The sequence below is a fragment of the Eptatretus burgeri genome, chromosome 15 (genome assembly GCF_056783735.1).
Source record: "Eptatretus burgeri isolate ZD-2024b chromosome 15, Ebu_testis_v1, whole genome shotgun sequence".
NCBI classification, from domain to species: Eukaryota; Metazoa; Chordata; class Myxini; order Myxiniformes; family Myxinidae; genus Eptatretus; species Eptatretus burgeri.
This window is the reverse complement of record NC_140975.1, coordinates 23,835,343-23,855,888: the sequence shown is the minus strand read 5'-3', so window position 1 is coordinate 23,855,888 and position 20,546 is coordinate 23,835,343. Positions and strand designations below refer to the sequence as shown.

At 42.9% G+C, this 20,546-nt stretch overlaps 1 protein-coding gene across 2 annotated transcripts in view; it reads left to right on the top strand.

Moving 5' to 3' along the window:
- Positions 1 to 20,546, top strand: part of LOC147011748 (alpha-N-acetylgalactosaminide alpha-2,6-sialyltransferase 2-like) — a 98,152-nt gene that overhangs the window by 16,022 nt on the left and 61,584 nt on the right. For both annotated transcript variants that reach the window (XM_085857960.1, XM_085857959.1), the window contains exons 2-4: positions 11,330 to 11,476; positions 12,814 to 12,973; positions 18,679 to 18,844. In XM_085857960.1, the coding sequence (XP_085714086.1) occupies positions 11,355 to 11,476; positions 12,814 to 12,973; positions 18,679 to 18,844 (448 nt within the window). In that variant the 5' untranslated portion in view covers positions 11,330 to 11,354. The remainder of the gene's footprint in view (positions 1 to 11,329; positions 11,477 to 12,813; positions 12,974 to 18,678; positions 18,845 to 20,546) is intronic.

The window sequence follows — 20,546 nt, the reverse complement described above, 5'->3', positions numbered from 1 at the left end:
ATCACCATCAAGCATCTTCTTAATTCAGGCTGGCAGATGACGCAGCTTCGTGGTGCAGACAGACCACTCCCTGGGAGGAGTTCCATCCTTCAGGGCAGCTCCAGATGGTCTCCATGGCGGTCAAAAGGCTGCTCCTGCACCCTTCTAACCCAGGGAGAGAGCTACCTGCCCCACTAAAGATGGAATCACATGCCAACCCTCTGATTAACAAATCACTCGGTAAAATCTCCATCCGAAAACTGCTCATGCTCAAGGTCTGAGTCTGAACTCGTACTTAACTGATGCACATCCATTTCGCGTTCCAGTTCCATTTTAACATTTATGCCAGAATCTGCAGCATCTTGGTCCACAACTCCACATCCACATTTACATTCTCATCTTCCTTTCCAAACATTATATTCCAATCATCATTCTCAAGTCTAGCTGCTGCGATCAATTGAATAAATTCCTCATCTTTAATCACAGATGCCTGGTGCACAAAGGTATACATATTACAAGCAGGTGATACATCGGGAGCAAGGGTAGCAGGGGGGGGGGGGTGTACAATAGTGGTGTGGGTGCTGCGGGGAAATTTCCCCTTTTATTGAAAAGTCCCTTTCCCGAGCTCCAACTAAAAGTGTCATCTCAGGTTCAGGCTTGGTTTCGTGCTTCTTGGGTGTTGACTTCAGATGCCATCCTGTAATGCACTTTCGCAAGCCAGCCATAATGGCTGCTTTGATTATTATAGACAATATAATGAATATTCCAATCAACACAGCCAATCCTGTCAGCAGGAACCTGAGAATGGTTCCTCCCCAACCTCCAAACAATCCTTGCAACCATGCTCCGATATTCCATCCTGGATTGTAATCATGATATTTTGCAGCCTCCTTTCTTATGTGCCCTGCTCGGTCATGGATTTGCTCTGAATACGTGCAACATTCCTTTCCAATCACAGCACAAGTTCCCACAAGTACTCTCGACCTTCCAAACATTCTGCTCTCTATGACATTCCCATAATGTCCTCACTATCTGTTATTGTCCATATTATCACAATTGTGCACATGCTAATCAAAAGCACTGCTACATCTATCATGAACCTCCAGAAACATTCTCCCCACTTGCAGATTTCCTCTTTCTCTTTACGACTTCCTGTATCTTCTTTTGTAGTGAGATGCGTGAGTCCATGATAAGCTTACCTTCTCACTTGACAGCTATGTGAGTAACAAGTAATACCTGGTGGGGTCTGGTCCAACATGCCTTCAGTGCGTTCCTCCATTTGAACACCTTGATGTTCTCCCAGTCGCCGGGCTGGATGCCGTGGTGTTCCTCCGCAGCCAGGTCTAGTCACGCTTGTTTGACCTACGAGTCAAACCAACAGCCAAAAAGGCAGCACACACCACCAACATTTGACAATACACATAGCTTCTACTATCAATTTACCATTTTTGATCATACCTTGTGATGTTATATAACCTCTTATTTCCAAATTGTCCCTACATCGTGTGTCGTCCTGTACACATATCAGGAATCCGTATATGTTGTTATGCTTCTATCCTTGGCTAGATTGCATACTGCAACCTGGCCTTCGGCACTCCATGGCCTTTGACAGCCAGCACCCCCTAAAGGGTAGTATGCTATACATACAGTACAGGGGTTCAGTTCATTCTGCCATATTTTTATATTTTCATCGTGAGGCTCCAACCAACGTTTTACATTGGAAATTGTTTCTAACTCTGCTAGATTCTCAATTATCTCTTCCACGGGCCCTTTGCTATTATCCACAAGCCCAAAGTAAACTCGCACAAGTTCAAATAGTGCGATTTGAGATACCGCGGTAAAATTTCCTTTTAAACAAACTCGTTAAAAACACACATGATTGACCTCAACCTCGGATCACCGCTCTATGTCTCACTCTGCATTATACCTGTGATAACTTGCTCGCTCTCTCCAAAGGATATCGTGAGATCTTAAATGTTCATGAACTAATGCTATCAGACAAGCCATCCAATTAACATCCATCCCAGGGGCAGAACGCACGTTAATGCATCGCCTGTTTGCGAAATTAAGAGCATGAGCAGTGATGTAACATCTATATATTATATATGCAATTAATCTATATATTGTTGCGAATTCACGCCTGCCGGTGTGCGGACGGCCACATAACTCGAATCGCGGCACGTCGCCCACCGGACGGACAATTCAGTCGTGACCCTCTGGGAACTATCGCCCGGAGCCAGTCACGGGTGGGCCTTTCGACCTCACCACAATCGTGCCAATCGGCCACCCACGTAGGATAGGGTATTTCGCCAAACTCTACCTACCTAAGTACCCACGCGGATGGTAAACCGGGCGATCGTACCTCGCCACAGGTCGACTCTGGACACGAGCCACTTGGGCGGCCCGTTCCGTGCTATCGGGATAACCGAGCGGTGTTATCGTCGACCTGGATGGTTCAGATTAATTACCGGGATGTTGCACCCATTACGAACCCCTTGTGTGAAGCAAGATGGAGGGTCAATAAAGAAAAGACTAAGCAAAACGGGCACAGTTCAACATGCAAACACTTTATTCACACACACACACACACACAGACAAGCACGTATATACAGCCATACACAAAAAGCAAATGCAAGAAGAAAAGCAGTTAAAACTGACTACGCGCACACACGGCAACACTTATACAGTTCTACTTTACGAGACACGGCGCCACAAGATCCATACAAAAACCCCGAAAAGAAAAATGGTTACTTCCCTTTGGGCCGTCGAGTCCCTCTCCCACGTCTGTCAGCGTGGTCGCGCCTGGCCGCGACTCTGATCCCTGGCATGGTAGGCGAGTCCTCTCCGGCGTGCCTCGCGCCGGCACGTGTTGGCCGCTCGACGCCACGGACGGGGTTTCCGGCGCTATCTCAGCGCGGATAGAAAGGGGGAGGGGGGGGGAAACGTGGTTGCTCGAGGTCGTGGTGTGGGGAATGGCAGACGCTCCGTCCTGCCAGCGGGGTCTTGGGACCGCACCACAGAAGATCAGGCCAGTGGCCACCACGAAGAGAAGACGAAGAGAGCAAGAGCCAGAGAGAGAAAAAGATGAAGTTAGCAAGAGCACCAAAAGCGCTCTGCCCGTGTCCGACTTTAGTAGCCCGGGGCTCCGCCCTTCACTCTGCCCCCGTTTTCGGCTCCACCCTCCTTCGAGAGGGTTCTCGAAGAGGGGCGTTCCCTCTCCCCGACCGCCTCACGCTGGGGAAAAACAGGCGGGAAAACCTGCGCATCCTCGCAGTTCCCTCCTTTGCGCCTTTGTTTGCCGTTCGGAAGCGGACGTAGTGGCGAAGATGTAGTAGTGTAGATGGTGGAGGTGGCGTGGTTGCAGTGTGGTTGGCGCTGTGATGGGGATGGCGTGGTTGTTGAAATGTGTGTTTGAAATAAAAGATGGAAAAAGAAAAACGACTGACTCAAAGCGTCGCAGCCCGGATGGATTACATAAATTCCCTCTATACAACGGGTTTGGGCTAACTACACATGTACCTATGAAGATATCTCACCTGAGGGTCCTTTATGGTGTAATGCGAATTTCCACAGCCGTAACAATATTATGTATGCAATGCTCACCTCTTTCCACCGAAGCTCACCTGAACGAGGCTTGCCCCAAATGTGAAAACAAACCGAATTTTGATTCATGACTCATGCCCCCATTGAAGCCCTGCTCCAAAAACTCATGAGACACACATATGTCTGCTGCCAAATCCTTGACCATACTCCACTTGCACACCCATTCCTGAAATGCACTTTGCTGTTTCAGCTCTTATCAAATGAAGCAAATACATATTTTCGCACAGCTCTCTCGAATTGACTACAAAGCATGGAGGTTCAGAATACACTGCCCTGAACACAAAACCTCCCTACAGCGATAACACCAGGAGCTCCACAATCATCACCCACCCGGTTCGCCAACCAGCATGGCTGCCCAAGCAAGAGCATTCCACATTTTAATGTGTAATTTTAAAACACCTCTGCAAAATGCCCCTCACTGTGCAACCCTCTATTCACCTACCATGCATGCAAATCTGTTGGGCAAGGATGAACAACTCCACAAACTACACGGCACTCTCGGCATGACCGCCCGCATGTCAATTCTGCTCATCTTTCGTGCTTCCCGGCACCAGACGACCCCTCGCCTCGAACATCCATTCAGTCTCAGTTACGCATGCATTCTGTCCACAGCCCACAGGCATCACACACAGAAAAATGCTTTTCACCATTGTGAGTGCTTTAAATAATTCTAAGCTCATTCACATTAATTCATTCCTCATTCAAAAAGTCATGGTAGAAACTGCCGCAACCAAACTAACCATTCACATTTATGCCATAAACGCTTTGTTATGCTCAAAGAATTGTGGTTTGCACCATTGATTACAGTGCACTTGTAATCAATCAAACAAAAATCGAACAATTCTTCTCGCTTCAACCCTTTTCCCCAACAAACGTTAATTTCCTTATTTCATTCAGTTTTACAAAAAAAATACTTCTCTTCCAAAACCAGTTTGTCCACTAGTTCAAAGATGAGCTGCCTCCAGCTTCTCTTCCCCCTTATCAGGCAAATCTCGCACATGGCCTGACAAGCAGGCAAATTCACAGCAGGGTGTGTTCTTTCCTCCCACCTCACTTGTTTTCCTGTTATTTCATTTTCCCATATCAATACAATTTTGTCGACAATCAAATTTCTCTCAAGTAGGTTGGAACAAGTTTGTGGGCTTGAAGATAAGCAGCTCACCCTTTGCCCTTCAGGCAAAGCACACACATTCCTTCACTCCACAGCAGGGCATCCTTTCCCCCCACCCCACTTTTTCATTGTTTTCAGCTGCAGTGATCACGAGCAACCTTTGCTTTATTTCCACGAATCATCTGCGGTTCATTTTTACATTCCAAAATTCTTTCACGCATTGATCTCAGTTCATGCTCTTCAAACGGTTGATATACTACTACAGTGGCTTGCGCATCTCGCCCTTCTCTGCCTTGCTCTGCTGGTACTGCTGGCATACCTGGAACAATTTTTCGCATGGGATAAGTAGGAACGGGGGTTACTGCTCCTCGAGTTATTTTACTTTCCCCAACACATACATCATAAACAGCTGATACTGTGCAGCTGACTGAGGTAGTCCCAGTGGTTGATATGCCGGGGGTTGGGGTGTCAATGGTACTGCATTGGTGTTAGAGTACCCCTGCCCCGGTGCTGCAGACACCGGGACAGATGATGAGACATGTCCTGTTATCTGGCTATTTGCCGGCGCTGATGCTCCCGCATCCTTAGCTTTCCGCTCTGCACCTTCTGATTGACCCTGAAGCTTCAGCACCTTACCTGCCAAGGTTTCTTGCTTGGCTGTGCTTGATCTTTTAATTGCTTCCTCTTGCCATAACCCAAATTCCAGCCAATTCACTGGCGCTTTCTTACTGGATAGTCTATGGCATCTTAGCAACTCTCCGCAGATTCTGCACTATTGGCAGGTCAAACGACCCACCCCTTTGGCCATGATAAGCTATCTTTAACCATCCATCCTGCCCAGCAATCATTCTGTTCCACTGCTACCATCCCATGTAATTTAAACATATGGTAAGCAGGGGTATCCCGAGGAGGTTCTTTCTTCTCCTCTCATTTTCCCGATCTGTTTCCTATCACTATTGCTGAACCCTTCCTGGAGTTTTTCTTGGATCCGACTAGGCAGCCTCAGCCATATGTCCTCAGTCCTCAAACTCCCCTCTCCAGACCTTAAGATAGCTTACCCCTTGATAGACAATATTCTCCACACTTATCTTTACTGGTTCTTTGGCGAGGACAAGGGGCAGAAGCAGGGATGGACAAAATGTGGGGTGAGAATGAGAGTATATAATTTAAACTCCCCAGCACAAAGGCTTACCTTATTCAAATTGGTCACCACGGCTTTTCTCTTTGGTCACCAAGGGTCCATCCCCACCTCTCCTCCACCTCGTCTTGCCCCTGCTCGATGCGCCAATTGTCGAGGCGTCAATCACCCTTTACTGAGACATGAAGATGTCGATGTACTTGAGAGACAACTGTTTATTATCTATCAATACATGCGGCCGCACAGAGAGCAGGAAACACCAGGAACACCAATTAGAAATTGAGGTAACCCGGAGAGTGCTCTGCCCGAATAGTCGAGTCACTCCCTTATATTTGATTTTTTTTTATATCCAACAAATTCCACTATACACAATTCCTTCTTTTCATCCCAAGAGCCAGCTGGTAATCCATCTGGCTTATGTCCTGGTGATATATATATATATATATATATATATATATATATATATATATATATATATATATATATATATATATATATATATATCAAACTGATAAGCAAGATCAAACGTTTTCCTCCCAGATTCTACTGCACAATGCTCCCTTGAATCACTCAAGTATGACCTTACTTATCTCACACACAATGTTCCAAGCAGGTATATATTTTAATTAGCTGCAGGCCAGTGAATTGAGTTGGGAAGAAACAAAAGCTTTAAAGGAAAAGGTACAAATCCCAACATCCTGTACATAGACAAACAGACAGAAAAGGGTGAAAACATAACCTTCTTCACCCTCGGTGGTGGAGGTAATCAATCTACCGACATGTACCTCTACCTTGAAGCAACTGCTCTACATCCCGATTGGGACATGAACTCTCCTGGTATTGACCGTAAGGCGCTCCGCAAGTGGCTCTTAAATGGTTGACACAATCACGTGACCTTGTGACAATCACGTGATATTGACGCACTCAATCAAGCACTCCAATTAAATGGTTGATTAGGAACGGCTTGCTTAGCAATTGATGGCAATCACCGAGCCTTCATATTAAACACACCGCCCAGAGATGCCCAAAATGTTAACTATGCTCGAATTGGACAAATGAACGCTCTTTAGCAGTCAGAACTGCTGCTAAGTTCAATTATGGAGCTTAAATTTTGTAATTCAGCTTTGTTTAAGAGATTTTCGAGGTTATGACATGTGCAGAAATGAAATATAGCCACAAACGCTGGCATCTCCGGGTGTTTATAAGCATTGCAATGTACCCAGCAATTCATAGATTTGATAATCAGGCATTCGATAATATGAATGAGGAAAGTGAAAATAAACTGTCATGAAGAAATCATTGCGGCCTGTTCCGACTCTAGGCACTGTTGAGCAGGCCGAATAAAATAGCCAATGAAGCCCCCAGCAAAGGACCGCGAGGACACCTTAGTATGCCAGCGAGGTTACCTAGGATCGCCTGATAAAGGATATAATTAAATAAGGCTGTTAATTATCTTCAAAAGAGCTGTTTTAATTAACCCAAACACCCAATTTTTCCTTGAAGTTCATTTAGTATGCATGCAAAGTTTTACGCTGCTAGGTTCATGGTTTGTGGAGTTATTGAGGACACACACACACACACACACACACACACACACACACACACACACACACACACACACACACACACACACACACACACACACACACACACACACACACACACACACACACACACACACACACACACACATTTATTTGTATAGATAGTCGGCTATCCCTACGGATATGCAACAATTGGTGATGAGGACGGAATTGATGCATTGTTTATGTGGCAGGGCATATTAAGGTGTCTGTTTGGATTCTATTAAAGTACCAGCCAGTTGAAGACTGGGAGGACTTTGCCGATCAATTTGAGCAAACCTTTATCACAGACAAGATGGCGGCATATTTACAGACCAGAGGATGCTGATTGTCGCCAGGCCATCCTGCTCATCATGTGTGGCAACCCTACATATGCCATGAGGAAAGACCTCATTTCCCCTGTTCCACCAAAGGACAAGACCTATGATGAACGTGTCGACTTTGTGGCCAAACACGACAAGCCAAAACATTGGAAAACTGTGTCATGCTAAATGTTCTACACCCACCAAAGAAGAGAAGGCCAATCTGAGTGTGTTGCTGACTTCCGCTGGTTTTCTGAACATTGTGATTTTGGTGCCACATTTGACAAGATTCTGAGCGACATTTTTGTTATTGGCATCGACAAAGAAACAATCCTCCACAAGTTGTGTGCCTTTCCCGATATTGATCTTGCTAAAGCTGTATCAATCTATTGTGCCTGTGTATCTACTGATGGGGGCTGCACATTATAACCAGCAGGGAGCAGACCTCCCAGGTGCCAAAAGGTTTTAGAGGTGGGAGACAAGTTTGAAAGCTCAAGTGGACAGAGTGAACATACTTTTTGCAGGCTTCATGGAATGATATGACATTGCTTTGTCATATTTACCTTCCATAAAGAGAAGGCAAGTTGTTTCATAGCAACTGCCTCATGAAATGATTCAGTGTACCATGAGCGTGAAGAAGGGTTCGATAATTGAAGATGAGATGGGATGAATCTGTGGAAGAATTCCCAGGCTGAGTTAACATTCAGAGCAGCAGATATGGGAGACCGGTCCAGAAGAGAGATGGCTGCTTGCAGTCCCTGCCAATCTGCTTGAGTAAACTGCGAAACTCACCGGTGTATGATTAGTTTGCATTATCACGAAGTCTGACTCCGTTTTTTTCTGAAAAAAAAAATTTTTTGCAATCCAAACAGTTTCTTCCAATGAGGTTTTTCTGTGAAATTAAAATAAAAGCCAAACCTAAGGCTGTTTAAAACAAAAATAAGTACACAGCTATTTACCGAATGAATTATTCAGTGCTATGTCAGCATGTTGAAAATTCAGTGCTGTGACACACCTGAAAGATTATTGAAGGGTTTGAATATTAAAGCAAATGATAATTGAGGTGAACAGAGTCCAAAAGACAAGAATGGATGGTCATGTTATCACTGTTTGGAGACCAATGGCCTTTAAAGTACAGAGTGGATTCCCACAGGAGATGAGCTGGCAGGCAGTCCTTTTGAAGAACTGTACACCTCCAGCACCTCTTAACAGGAATGATGACCATGAAAAACATAAAACCTCTGAACTGAATAAAGTGGTGTGAGCTGCTTACACTGCCAACCACAGCATCAGCCAATCCACCCATTTGGGCCATGGACAAAGTTACTGCTTCAAAAACCCATTTGAATCAAGTCGGTGGAAGTTCTAAACTGTCGATGACAAAAGAGAAAGTCACCATGAAGCCTACAACATCATGGAAGGCGATGGGGGGCATTGACAGCACTGTGCTGAAGGAGATAGGCACAATACACAAAGTCGATTCCTAAACGTACTGTAGTAAAATGTAGAAATGTCTCCAAAACTGACTTGTGTTGGTCTCTTCATTCTGTGCCAGTTCAGATTGGTTTGGGGGAATGACTTCTGGGCAAACTGTGCAAATCCTTTGTCGTGGAGAAAAATTCAACACGTATCAGGCACACGAGTCGTACCAGCAGTATAACAAGTAAAGCTATTTTCCAAAATGCTTGTCTGGTTCTGCTCAAATCAGATATCTTGGGTGCCAGATACGGATCTCGGTGCGGAAAATTTGATGCTCAATTATTTATTGGTACCCAAAGTACTAAAATTGAATTTTCAAAATCTGTTGCTTAAATCAATGTTTGTCTCCAAATTTGCAATGAATGCCTTCATGCCAACAAAACAATGCAATGAAATGCAAGAAAGATTTTTCCCGTACCAGAATAATAAATAATAGGAGATCTACAACACTATTTATTGCTCCAGCTTTTATGACTGATGCCGTAATAGTAATTTTTAAAATAGAAAAAACAATGACTGATTTTTTTTTCCATTTTAAAAAGTGTGTTGGATGTGTTGGAAGTTTATAGTTTTTGGATTATTGCTTTGAAATAATACTTTTGTGGTGTAAAAGGTCAAATAATGTTAATTATGAGAAAAAGAAGCTTATTAACTCAGACAGTGCCAATAAGAATTTCAAAAAGTAAGAACTTGTATACCCCCATCCAGAGATTACAAACATGCAACATGAAGAGTGTCTGGAGTCTGTGTACATACAGTAATTACCTGAAGTTTGTTACAACCGGCCTAAACTAATCAAAGGGAAGAATACACGTGGGTTTAAATGGTTTTTTTCTTCCATTAAAATGGGTCAACAATGGGTTGTATTTTTAACAGGAATATGTTAACCATTTGTGACTTGATTGGAATTTGTTTGCACGTATCAGCACGATGATGGACAAATCATTTGACCACTTGTAAAATTTTCTCCTATCGATACAAGTGTTTTCTGTCAACACTTCCATGTACACTGTAAAATTTCCTCAGCAATGTATGAATACAACCAGTATTTTTAGCTTATCTGGAATTCCAATTCCAGATAAGGTATTGTCATCGTGCACCGTCTGTCGGTCCGTCGGTCCGTCTCCTATTTCGACTTCTCCAGCCAATCTGGGGGCCGTTCCGGCTAAAATTTGACAGCAAGGTTCCACTCATGACTGGTAATTGGATTATATATATATATATATATATATATATATATATATATATATATATATATATATATATATATATATATATATATATATATATATATATATATATATATATATATATATATATATATATATATATATATAACTAAAACTCTCATCTTGTATGTATGTATGTATGTTCCCGAAATACAACCAAAACGGTACACAATAGCGCAAACATTTTCGGCCCACCTTATTCACCATTCTCCTGCAGTGTGCAGTATCAAGTTTCATTCAAATTGGGCAACGAAAAAATTATTAAAAAATCAAATCCCGATTCAGTCAAGTTCTCTTCGGAAGAATTTGATCAATGCAAACAACCTCAGCGGTATCGTTCGCTGGAGCGGTATCGTATCTTTTTTGTTTCTTGAAATGATTTATTTTAAAATCTCAAACATTTAGTATAGACAAAGAACGATTTATTTTTAAGCATAAAATAAACAACGCCATTTTGATCTTGTACTTCCATGTTCAATAATAAATAAAATTATCTTTTGAAGATTACGCACAATAATTTCTTCGACTTTCTTTTCTCCGTTTTTTTTTCACATTGACGCGCAAGATTTTTTTTAGCAACCGCTGTCACAACGGGTTCACGGGTAGTCGAATGTGTATGTGTATATATATATATATATATATATATATATATATATATATATATATATATATATATATATATATATATATATATATATATATATATATATATATATATATATATATATATATATATATATATATATATATATAGTGTTGTGATAAATCTGATAAATTATTTACTCTCCATTGTACATGATAGAATGCAATGCATTGTACACAATGATTGGCTTTTATGTTTCAAACAATGAACATCCTAATGTTATGTGCACAGTCTCCTCATTTTTTCTTTTAACTTCCCCTAGAGAGAAAAACATCATTCAGACTAAGATGGTTCCCATCAGTACATGTCACATGTCAACAAAACATCTTCTCATCCTGAACTCTTTTGTGTTCATCATTCTTGGAATTTACTTCTTTAACATTTTCTACATCTCCTCGATGCCAAACAGGTACAACATAATGATGGTATCCAAAAAGATGCTTTGCACCATGATGCAAAAATCCTGTTATCCTTTTCATAACAAACTAGTTGTGCCTACCTCTGTGCCTATCTGTTACTTTGCTAGTGGGTTTAATTAAAGGACAGCATGTTGCACTTCACAAAAATATTGCATGTCTATCTGTGAGTCTCAATGAGGATGTAAAATGAAATGTGCGAAAAGGATCTTTTATAACACATTTTTTTAGTTGTTACCTCTGTTCTAGTACCTCTAGTTGTTCTACTTGTTTCCTCTGTGACCGAAGGTCAAGGAGGTGATGTTTTCACCCCTTTCTGTCTGTTTATTTGTTTGTGTGCAGGATATCTCAAAAAGTTGTGGACGGATCCGGATGAAATTTTGTAGACAGGTTCGGTATATGACAAGGACGAAATGATTCGATTTTAGTGAAGATCCAAATCTGGATTTAGATGCGATAGTTATTTAATTTTTTTTAAGTGATTCTTCACCATTGAGAGATAGGGCCAAAAAAGATATATACTATATCACATGATGATTCAAAAATGTATTGGCCCAGGTATTTTCTTGTGGATCAGGCATTACGAGGCGGAGGTATGCACTCTCCAAAGTGCCCTTCCAGTTGTTACTGTTGTTGCTGCTGTTGTTGCTGTTATTGTGGCTGTAGTTGTTTGTTTGCTCCTGTGTACGATTATATTTTTTCTATTGCTTAGAAGTATTACAACATATAATTTTGTGTGCTCCTTCTGTGTCCTTCACTTTTTTTTTTTCTAATGGGTTCCTTGTGTTGTCGAATAATAAAAATGTTACCATTGGAAAACAGGCATTTTTATGATTAAATGGACACTACTATTTGTTCCAAGTTGTCTTCCAAGTAAATCGATTATTGGATTAGCTTTCCAATGGTATCAATTTTACCCTTCAAAGTAAAGTGTGACAGACAGATGGACGGATGATGCTCCTTTTAGTAATAGATATACAGTACTTGTTATGGAGAATATGTATGGGATATACATAAATGAAGAAACACATCATCAAAGAAAGAACATTCAGCAGCATTCATGGCATACAATAATATTAACTATTAAAACAATAGTTGTAAAAAGATTTATCAAAATTATAATGCAAGAATAGAAAACAAAATATAAGTATATTGCTGAAGCAAGAACCGGCAAGGATAGAAGAAGATAGTAGAAAAACGAGATAAGTATTTTGCATGAGTCTGAACCATGTGCCGTTTCATGTCATTGAAGGGCAGCAGATAAGTTGGTGGATAAGAGTTTACAGTTACATTTTTGTTGTTGATATTTTTTTTGTTTTACGACCCACAGAGTATCCAAGAAACAAATTGACGACAACGAAAAATATGACATTATCCCTACCATGCCCAGTGACACACAAATGGATAAAAATAAAAACCAGCCAAAAACAATGAGTTCATGGCTTGGAGATTCTTATGGCTCAGAAGAACCTCTTTATGCAAGGTCAACGGTGAGAACTCACGAACACTGACTGGTGATGTCCCAGTATCCACTCCACTCTACTTCTCCTCCCACCCCAAAGTGAAAATATAAAGTAGATAAACAGATACATTTAATTAATTTAGTGTTGATAAAATGCAGGCATGATGGGTCAAATGACCTCTTCCTGTGTGTTTGTATATCCTTGTATAACCAATACTTCTGCCTATCGAGTAAGCAGAAGCAAGATGGTTCTGGCAGAAAAAGTAGGGCAAGAAACACACCCTCTGTATAAAACCCTCTGTCTGGCATATATGTTCAGTGTCCTGAATGCCTGCACCAGATGGCTATCTGGCTGATGGTATTCCAGCCAATTTCAAATGAAAAAGAAAAGTTCAGCATGCTAAACACAAATACTGAGGAGGATGTGTATATATGGGGTGTGGGAGTGTTTTACCTGACAGAGGCATCTTGACCCACCTGACTAAACACATAGTACACGTTATCATCTGAACTATGAAACATTGTCAATATTTCCATCTCATGTTTTTCCTAATATATTTTATTGTTAGATTTCATGCGAGAGTTTGGTTTTTTTAGTCCACACGAGTAAATACCTCCCGTCGCTTCACTGGCGGAATACTGAGTGGGGGGAGAAAATAAGGGGGAGAGTGAGGAGGTGGAGGGGAAGGAGTGAGGAGGGAGGGGGAGCGAGGAGGAAGGGAGAGTGAGGGGAGGTGGGGAAAGTTTGAAATTCACAAAGAGAAATATATATACCCTTTGTAAAGAACATCCGTTAACCAATTGATTTAGAAACAGTCGCGAGGAGGAAGGAAAACCTGATAAAACCTCCATAAGATACAGGATGAAACTTTTCCACCACGATGCCTGTAACAGGCATGGTATGTCCACACACCAACGGAGTCCCTATAGATCCATATCTACCCTTATGTACCACCTGCGTGTGTACTGTATACGTACCTCTACCTTGTAATAACTGTCGACTGTACATCCGGATCGGGATACGAACTGCACTGTATTCGAATGTAGGGCACTTGGCAAGTGGCTTAAGCACTCAAGCTAGCACTCCAATGGAACGCCGAGCTTGGCAAGCAGTTACCAATTGCCGTCGATAAAACTATGCACCCGGAAACTCCAAAGCGATGTCCGAATTGGACAAATAAACACTTTTTTTCGCAAGAGAACTGATGCTAAGTTCAATTCTGGAGCATAAATTTTGTAATTCTGCTTAGTTGAAGCGATTCTCGAGGTTATGGCATGAGCAGAAATGAAATAAAGCCACAAACGCTAGTGTCTCCATGTGTTTATAAGCATTGCAATGTACCCAGTGATTTGTAACTATGAAGAAGAGGCATTCAATAATTATCATAATATTATAATATTATAATATGAGTGAGGAAAGTGAAAAGAAAACTTTATCGTGAAGAAATCGTTGTGGCCTGTTCCAAGTCAAGGCATGGTTGAGCAGGCCAAAAAACATGGTGGCTTCAAACCCCAGCGAGGTAACTGAAAAGGGAAATAATTAAATTAGGCCATTAATTATCTTTAAAAGGGGTATTTTAATTAATACAAACACCCAATTTTTACTCTTGCACTTCTTTTGAAGTTCCCTAAATATGCATGCAAAGTTTCAGGCTGCTCGGCTTCATGGTTTTGGAGTTATGGAGGACACACACACACACACACACACACACACACACACACACACACACACACACACACACACACACACACACACACACACACACACACACACACACACTTATGATTATAGATTCAGCTCAATGGGCCCTCACAATTTCCAATTGATCAACTCGTTTTCCTTACAGCTGCCACAGATGTTGGATGGTCTGAAGGGGAAGCATTCCAACTCTAACCTAGTTCCTTCAAAACACTGTTTTACTTGTGATTTTCCACCACCCTCTATTGTGATTCTTACAACCAATTTCACCTGATTCTCCACATTCTGGTGCCGTTCTTGGATTTGGGTTTGGCCCTCCATTTTCCATCTCTAAGCTGCAGCAAAATTTACCAAAAAAAAAAAACAAAAAAAAACAAAAAAAAAAAAACAAAAAAACCACAGGCTTGTTGTAGCAACTCTAAAGCTGCACCTTAAATCCTGGAGAATGGTACCATCCCAGCCGAGGCTGGATGTTGCCAAGCTCAGGGATGAGAGAGTAGCTGAGGAGTTTGCGAACAGGCTGAGTGGACACTTGGGGGGGTCTGGGTGCTTTGGGGGGTCCTGAAGAGTTGTGGAGCACCTTCAAGACCACGGTCCTTGATGTTGCTGGTGGATGCCTTGGAGTTCACCGCAGGGCAAAGAAGAATTTTGTCTCTCAAGGGACACTGGATACCATTGACCAGAATCGCAGGGCCAGGCTGAATGGCAGAGCTGAGCTGTTCAGGGAGCTGAGGCGTAAAACTGTACGTGCACTGAGGGTGGACAAGGAGGCCTATGTGCGAGGAATCTGTGAGGGGGTAGAGCATCACCTGTGGACAGGTGATTCTCGTCCCGCTTACAGGGGAATTCGCGCATTACGTTCATCCAAGCCCATCCCTCGGAGCACTGCAGTTCGTGCAGAGAGTGGTAGGCTCTTGACAGAGGAGTCTGAAGTGAAGGCCCGCTGGGCCGGTTACTTTGAGCGGTTGTACCAGGCTGATCCCCCAGCTGTCGAGTTGGACGTCAAGGGTGTTACAATCCCTGTTGCTGACCCTCGAATCAACTGTGGTCCACCATCGCTTGTGGAAACACGGGCTGCGGTGAACCAGTTGAATAGGGGCAAAGCTCCAGGGATCTGTGGCATCCATGCTGAACTTCTCAAGGCTGGTGGAAATGCTGCACTCGTGTCGTTGCATGCAGTTTTGTGCTCTGCCTGGAACACAGGCATCATCCCAACTGACTGGAAGAGGGGCCTTGTTGTCCCTCTCTGGAAAGGGAAGGGTGATCGCCAAGACTGCAACAACTACCGAGGGGTGACGCTGCTCTCAGTGCTGGGCAAGGTCTTTGCTCGGATAATTCTTGATAGGGTTCGCCACCATCTGCTTGAGCACCAGCGTCCAGAGCAGTCAGGCTTTACACCAAAGAGGTCAACGATTGACCGTATCCTTGCACTTCGTGTCCTCACCGAATGCAGACGAGAGTTTCGGCAGGGGCTGCTTGCAGCCTATGTTGATCTCTGTAAAGCGTTCGATTCAGTGAATCGGGATGTCCTCTGGAGGATTCTTGGTCTTCGTGGGGTGCCGCCGAAACTGATCGATCTGATGTCTGAACTCTACTCTGGTACTGAGAGTGCTGTGAAGTGTGGTGGTACCATCTCTGACTTATTTCTAGTTGTTACTGGAGTCCGTCAGGGATGTGTACTTGCCCCCACACTTTTCAGCACTTGTATGGACTGGATTTTAGGGAGGATGTCTGAGAGATCAAGTTGCGGTGCATCGTTTGGCGATGTCAAGATCTCGGACCTTGATTTTGCAGATGATGCAGTCATCTTTGCGGAGACTTTAGACATCCTCTTGGGGGCCCTCGAGGTGCTGAATGAGGAGTCTGAGCCGTTGGGATTACGGATTTCTTGGGTCAAAACTAAGATCCAGGCTTTCGGTGACATCTTGGATGCTGCTGTCCTGTCTGTGTCTGTTTGTGGTGAGGATGTTGAGGTCGTGGATAGATTCACTTACCTTGGCAGTGATATTCATGTCTCCGCAGGATGTGAGCCGGAGGTCAATAGACGTCTGGGTCGGGCCTGGGGAGTCATGGATTCACTGGATCATGGGGTGTGGCGCTGCCGGTACCTGTGCGGGAGGACGAAAGTCCGAGTCTTCAGGTCCTTGGTACTTCCAGTCTTGCTCTATGGGTGCGAGACTTGGACTTTGACCAAGGATCTGAGACGGAGACTTAATTTTTTTGGTACCAGGTCTCTTCGGAGAATCCTTGGCTATCGCTGGTCGGATTTTGTGTCCAACGAGCGGTTGCTGAGAGAGACTCGGATGAGATTTGTTACCTGCATAGTCCGTGAGCGTCAACTGCGGCTGTATGGACATGTGGCTCGTTTTCCTGACGCTGATCCTGCTCACCAGATTCTCTCAGCGAGGGAGTCTCATGAGTGGAGGAGGCCAGTGGGCCGACCACGTGCCTCATAGTTGCAGCAGGTTGACCATCATCTCAAGGAGATGGGGATGGGCCTGGCATCTGCCTGGGGGATGGCCAGACGGAGGCCCCTGGAGTACCGGCGGAAAGTGGACGCAGCGACGCGCTGTTCTGGCACATGCTCCCATACCTGACCTGACCTGTTCAAACGTGAAGGAGGCACCAGGTCCAGTATGTCTTCACCACTATGCTATACTGCCAGCTGTTCACGATACGTTTGCACGCAATTATTATAATTATTATTCTTTATTCTTGCTTCTGTCAGCACAAGTACCATCACGGCTTCAATATTTCAGAACAGATGAATCCCCCTATCTACCAATCTCTAAGATGGGGATTCATCCCAGTAGAATTGTGTGCTTCCTCTTCATTAATTTCACACCCACTTCACACTATACACTCCTATAAATTTGAAGTCCACACACTCCAGATTCAATTACATCGACTCATTCCCATCATCCATTCCTCCATTCATCCCTAATCTCAATGGGAGAAGAGAATGAAGTAGGAAGAAATTCTAAATGAAGTTGTCCAATCAGCCAATTCAACCATATACAATTCAAACCTTGAGGTATGCTCATTCTCCTCTGACCTGTTTCGCCTGGGTTTGATTCTTGCCACAGCTACCGCCCTGTTATTTCCGATGCAGGGTGATGCCTCAGTGTATGCATTGTCCATCGGAAGGACGTAAGCTGAGGACATTGAAGATCTCACAGTGTCTTTCCTGAAAGAGTTGGAGAGCTCTGGCTGTCAAATCCATGCACCTTCAGTTGAATGCCAGGTCTGGCCAGCCGGTTCCGGAAATACTTGGGGCAAAAACTTTCCCTTGCTGAACCCACAAGAAGTTAGGAATAATTCGGACCATTGAAAGAAGTAGTAGTCATCGAATTGTCAAAACTCTAAACATTTGCCTGTTGAATGTCATTTATTTTACAAACTCCAACTCACGTCCACTCAATTTACTCCAAGAGTTGAGCATGTGCATTAAGTTGACAATGTATCAAATACCAAGGTGACAATTTCCTGAGCAGAAACAATCAAACAAGCAAATAAACAAGCAGTCATAGACTGGTACTTACGAAATCTTCAACTTGACCTCTGACCTTGTCTAATCAAAGCTGTCTCGAGAAAAGGTAGCGACGCAAACCAGAGGTTTCTACGATGATTCTGTACCAAACCATCAAAAATCGAATGTTTGACCTCACTGTGACCTTGACCGATTTTGACCAAAATATAATCAGCACGAGCCATCACCCTCCTGAATCACGTGGTGTAATTTGACATTGGTAGCTTCTTCCGTTCTCGAGTTATCGTGCCTACAAACAAACACGCACACAAACAAACACACAAACAGATGACGGAAGTCATCAATATACTTACGACATCTTTAGATTTCTTAAGTAATAAGTGGAGGGAGGATGGGGGATGTCAGGGGAGGGACAAATGTAATCGTCAGTGATCTTTTGTATTACAATGATTGATGGCTTCAAGGCTTTGTTGATTATTATTTGATTGAATGGGTAATGGTTGACAAGTATTTAAAGAAGGCTTATTTTTTTCATTCTGTTCAGTGCCCTACGCCCTTACAAAATCGACTTGAGAAGCTTGATTGGCCCGGTGGCAAGTTCCTGCCCTCAGTGCCTGTCCTTCTGTGGTCGCGACATGCCACCCCTGAGGTATATGCTCGTCTTGTGCCACACAAGCGCAGTATGGGATGGGAGGGCCGCAAATTCTCAGGTATGTTCCAAGTTTGTGACAATAACCAAAACGAAAATGACAATGTAAGCTAAAATCTCACAGATTGCTGATGGTTGGTGATTGCTCTGAACATTAAGCAAATTGTACAGTGGAGTCTCATTATTAATGAACTACTCTGAAACAAATTCCTCTCAAACAACAAAAACAAATCCAACAACTAAAACATAACGATGTGCACCATGCTATTTCTTATCTGAGATGTTAGATGGAACTGAATTGTCAGATCTTTATCAATACCTAGAGAAAGCAGTGCAACGGAAGCCCGGTCGAGTCCTACACAGACTCAAAAGTAGTGGTGCCGGAGTCAACGCACTGCAAAATGGCCTGAGCATGGAGGCTTTAATTTAACCTGTAGTGCACCAACCAAATGGTGGCTCGGGGAAGGTCATAGTTCTCAGTTTGGTTGGACATGCCGAGAATGTAACTTGCGGCAAGCCTGCTGGTAATTTATACGCACGTGGTCGGTGAAGCGATAGATTGCAACAACCACATGCATAAAAGGTATGAAAAATAACGTTCAATGAAATGGATAAATAAACATAGGAGGGAGGCACATTAAATAACTGGAACGGAACTCGGTAGAGCACATACCTCCATCAGGCGGAACAGTTTATGTTCTGTAACCCACTGATAGGCTGGATCTGCACCTGGACCTGAACCAAAATCGAATTGGCTTGGTCTTGTTACCCACCCAACTCATCCACCAAGTTTTGTCATAATTGGTCCTTTTGAAATATCATGCTATATATATCGGTTTGGACCCATCTCTCGGTGCTGAAGAATCACTTTAGAAGTTAAAAAAACACATTCTCGTATCAAGATCCCAATCTTCACCAAAATTGAATCAATTTGTCTGGATCACACACCCAACATCCTGCCTGCAAAGCATCAATCAAACAGTTTATAGTTTGGTCTGGAATCCAACCTCGGCTCGATAGCTCATAGGTGTAGGTGCACTACATCTTCCCCATCTTTTCAGATCGAATTGATGTATATTATATAATTTTTAGAAGCTAGCAATAAAATTAATGAGTGAAAGGTTCATTGCATGATAGCTTAACAATGATCAACACTGGATTCAAGGCAGTATCATTGCCATGAGACTCATCAGATTTAGTCAGTCAACACAGGTCAACTTTAAATCGACACAAAACATATACAATTGATTCTTAATTTACCACCTTTCAGCTCTCCCCCTCATGGCAATATCAGAAGAGCCCACACAGTGCAGTGATTTCACGAAGGAATGACTCCACATGGACTACATGAGGCACAAACTTTGTTCCAATGATGGAATCTGTTTATTCTAGATCTTGGATTGAATATTTTGCAGTTATTTTTGGACCATTTTGTTTGTTACCGGATCAAAGTGCTCCTCACCTTTGCTTCTGGCTGGAATCAATAATTGTTGTTGTCCCCTTCCGAGGATATATTAAACATCTGCCACTTTCTTATACTGTACGTCCCTGTTCTGACACTGCAAGATCAAGTTAATTTTTTTAAGTTCCTGTGTTATCCCCTCAAAATCTGCCTTAGAACCTGCTGCATGTCCTTTAGTTGAACAAAATGAGTTGAATAACAACCTGTATGAGATCCATAGACTTTCCTTCACATTTGCTTTTCTCAGTCATACACTACCATATTTACGCTCAGTTAAAGTCTCCTTGAATCACAATTTAAT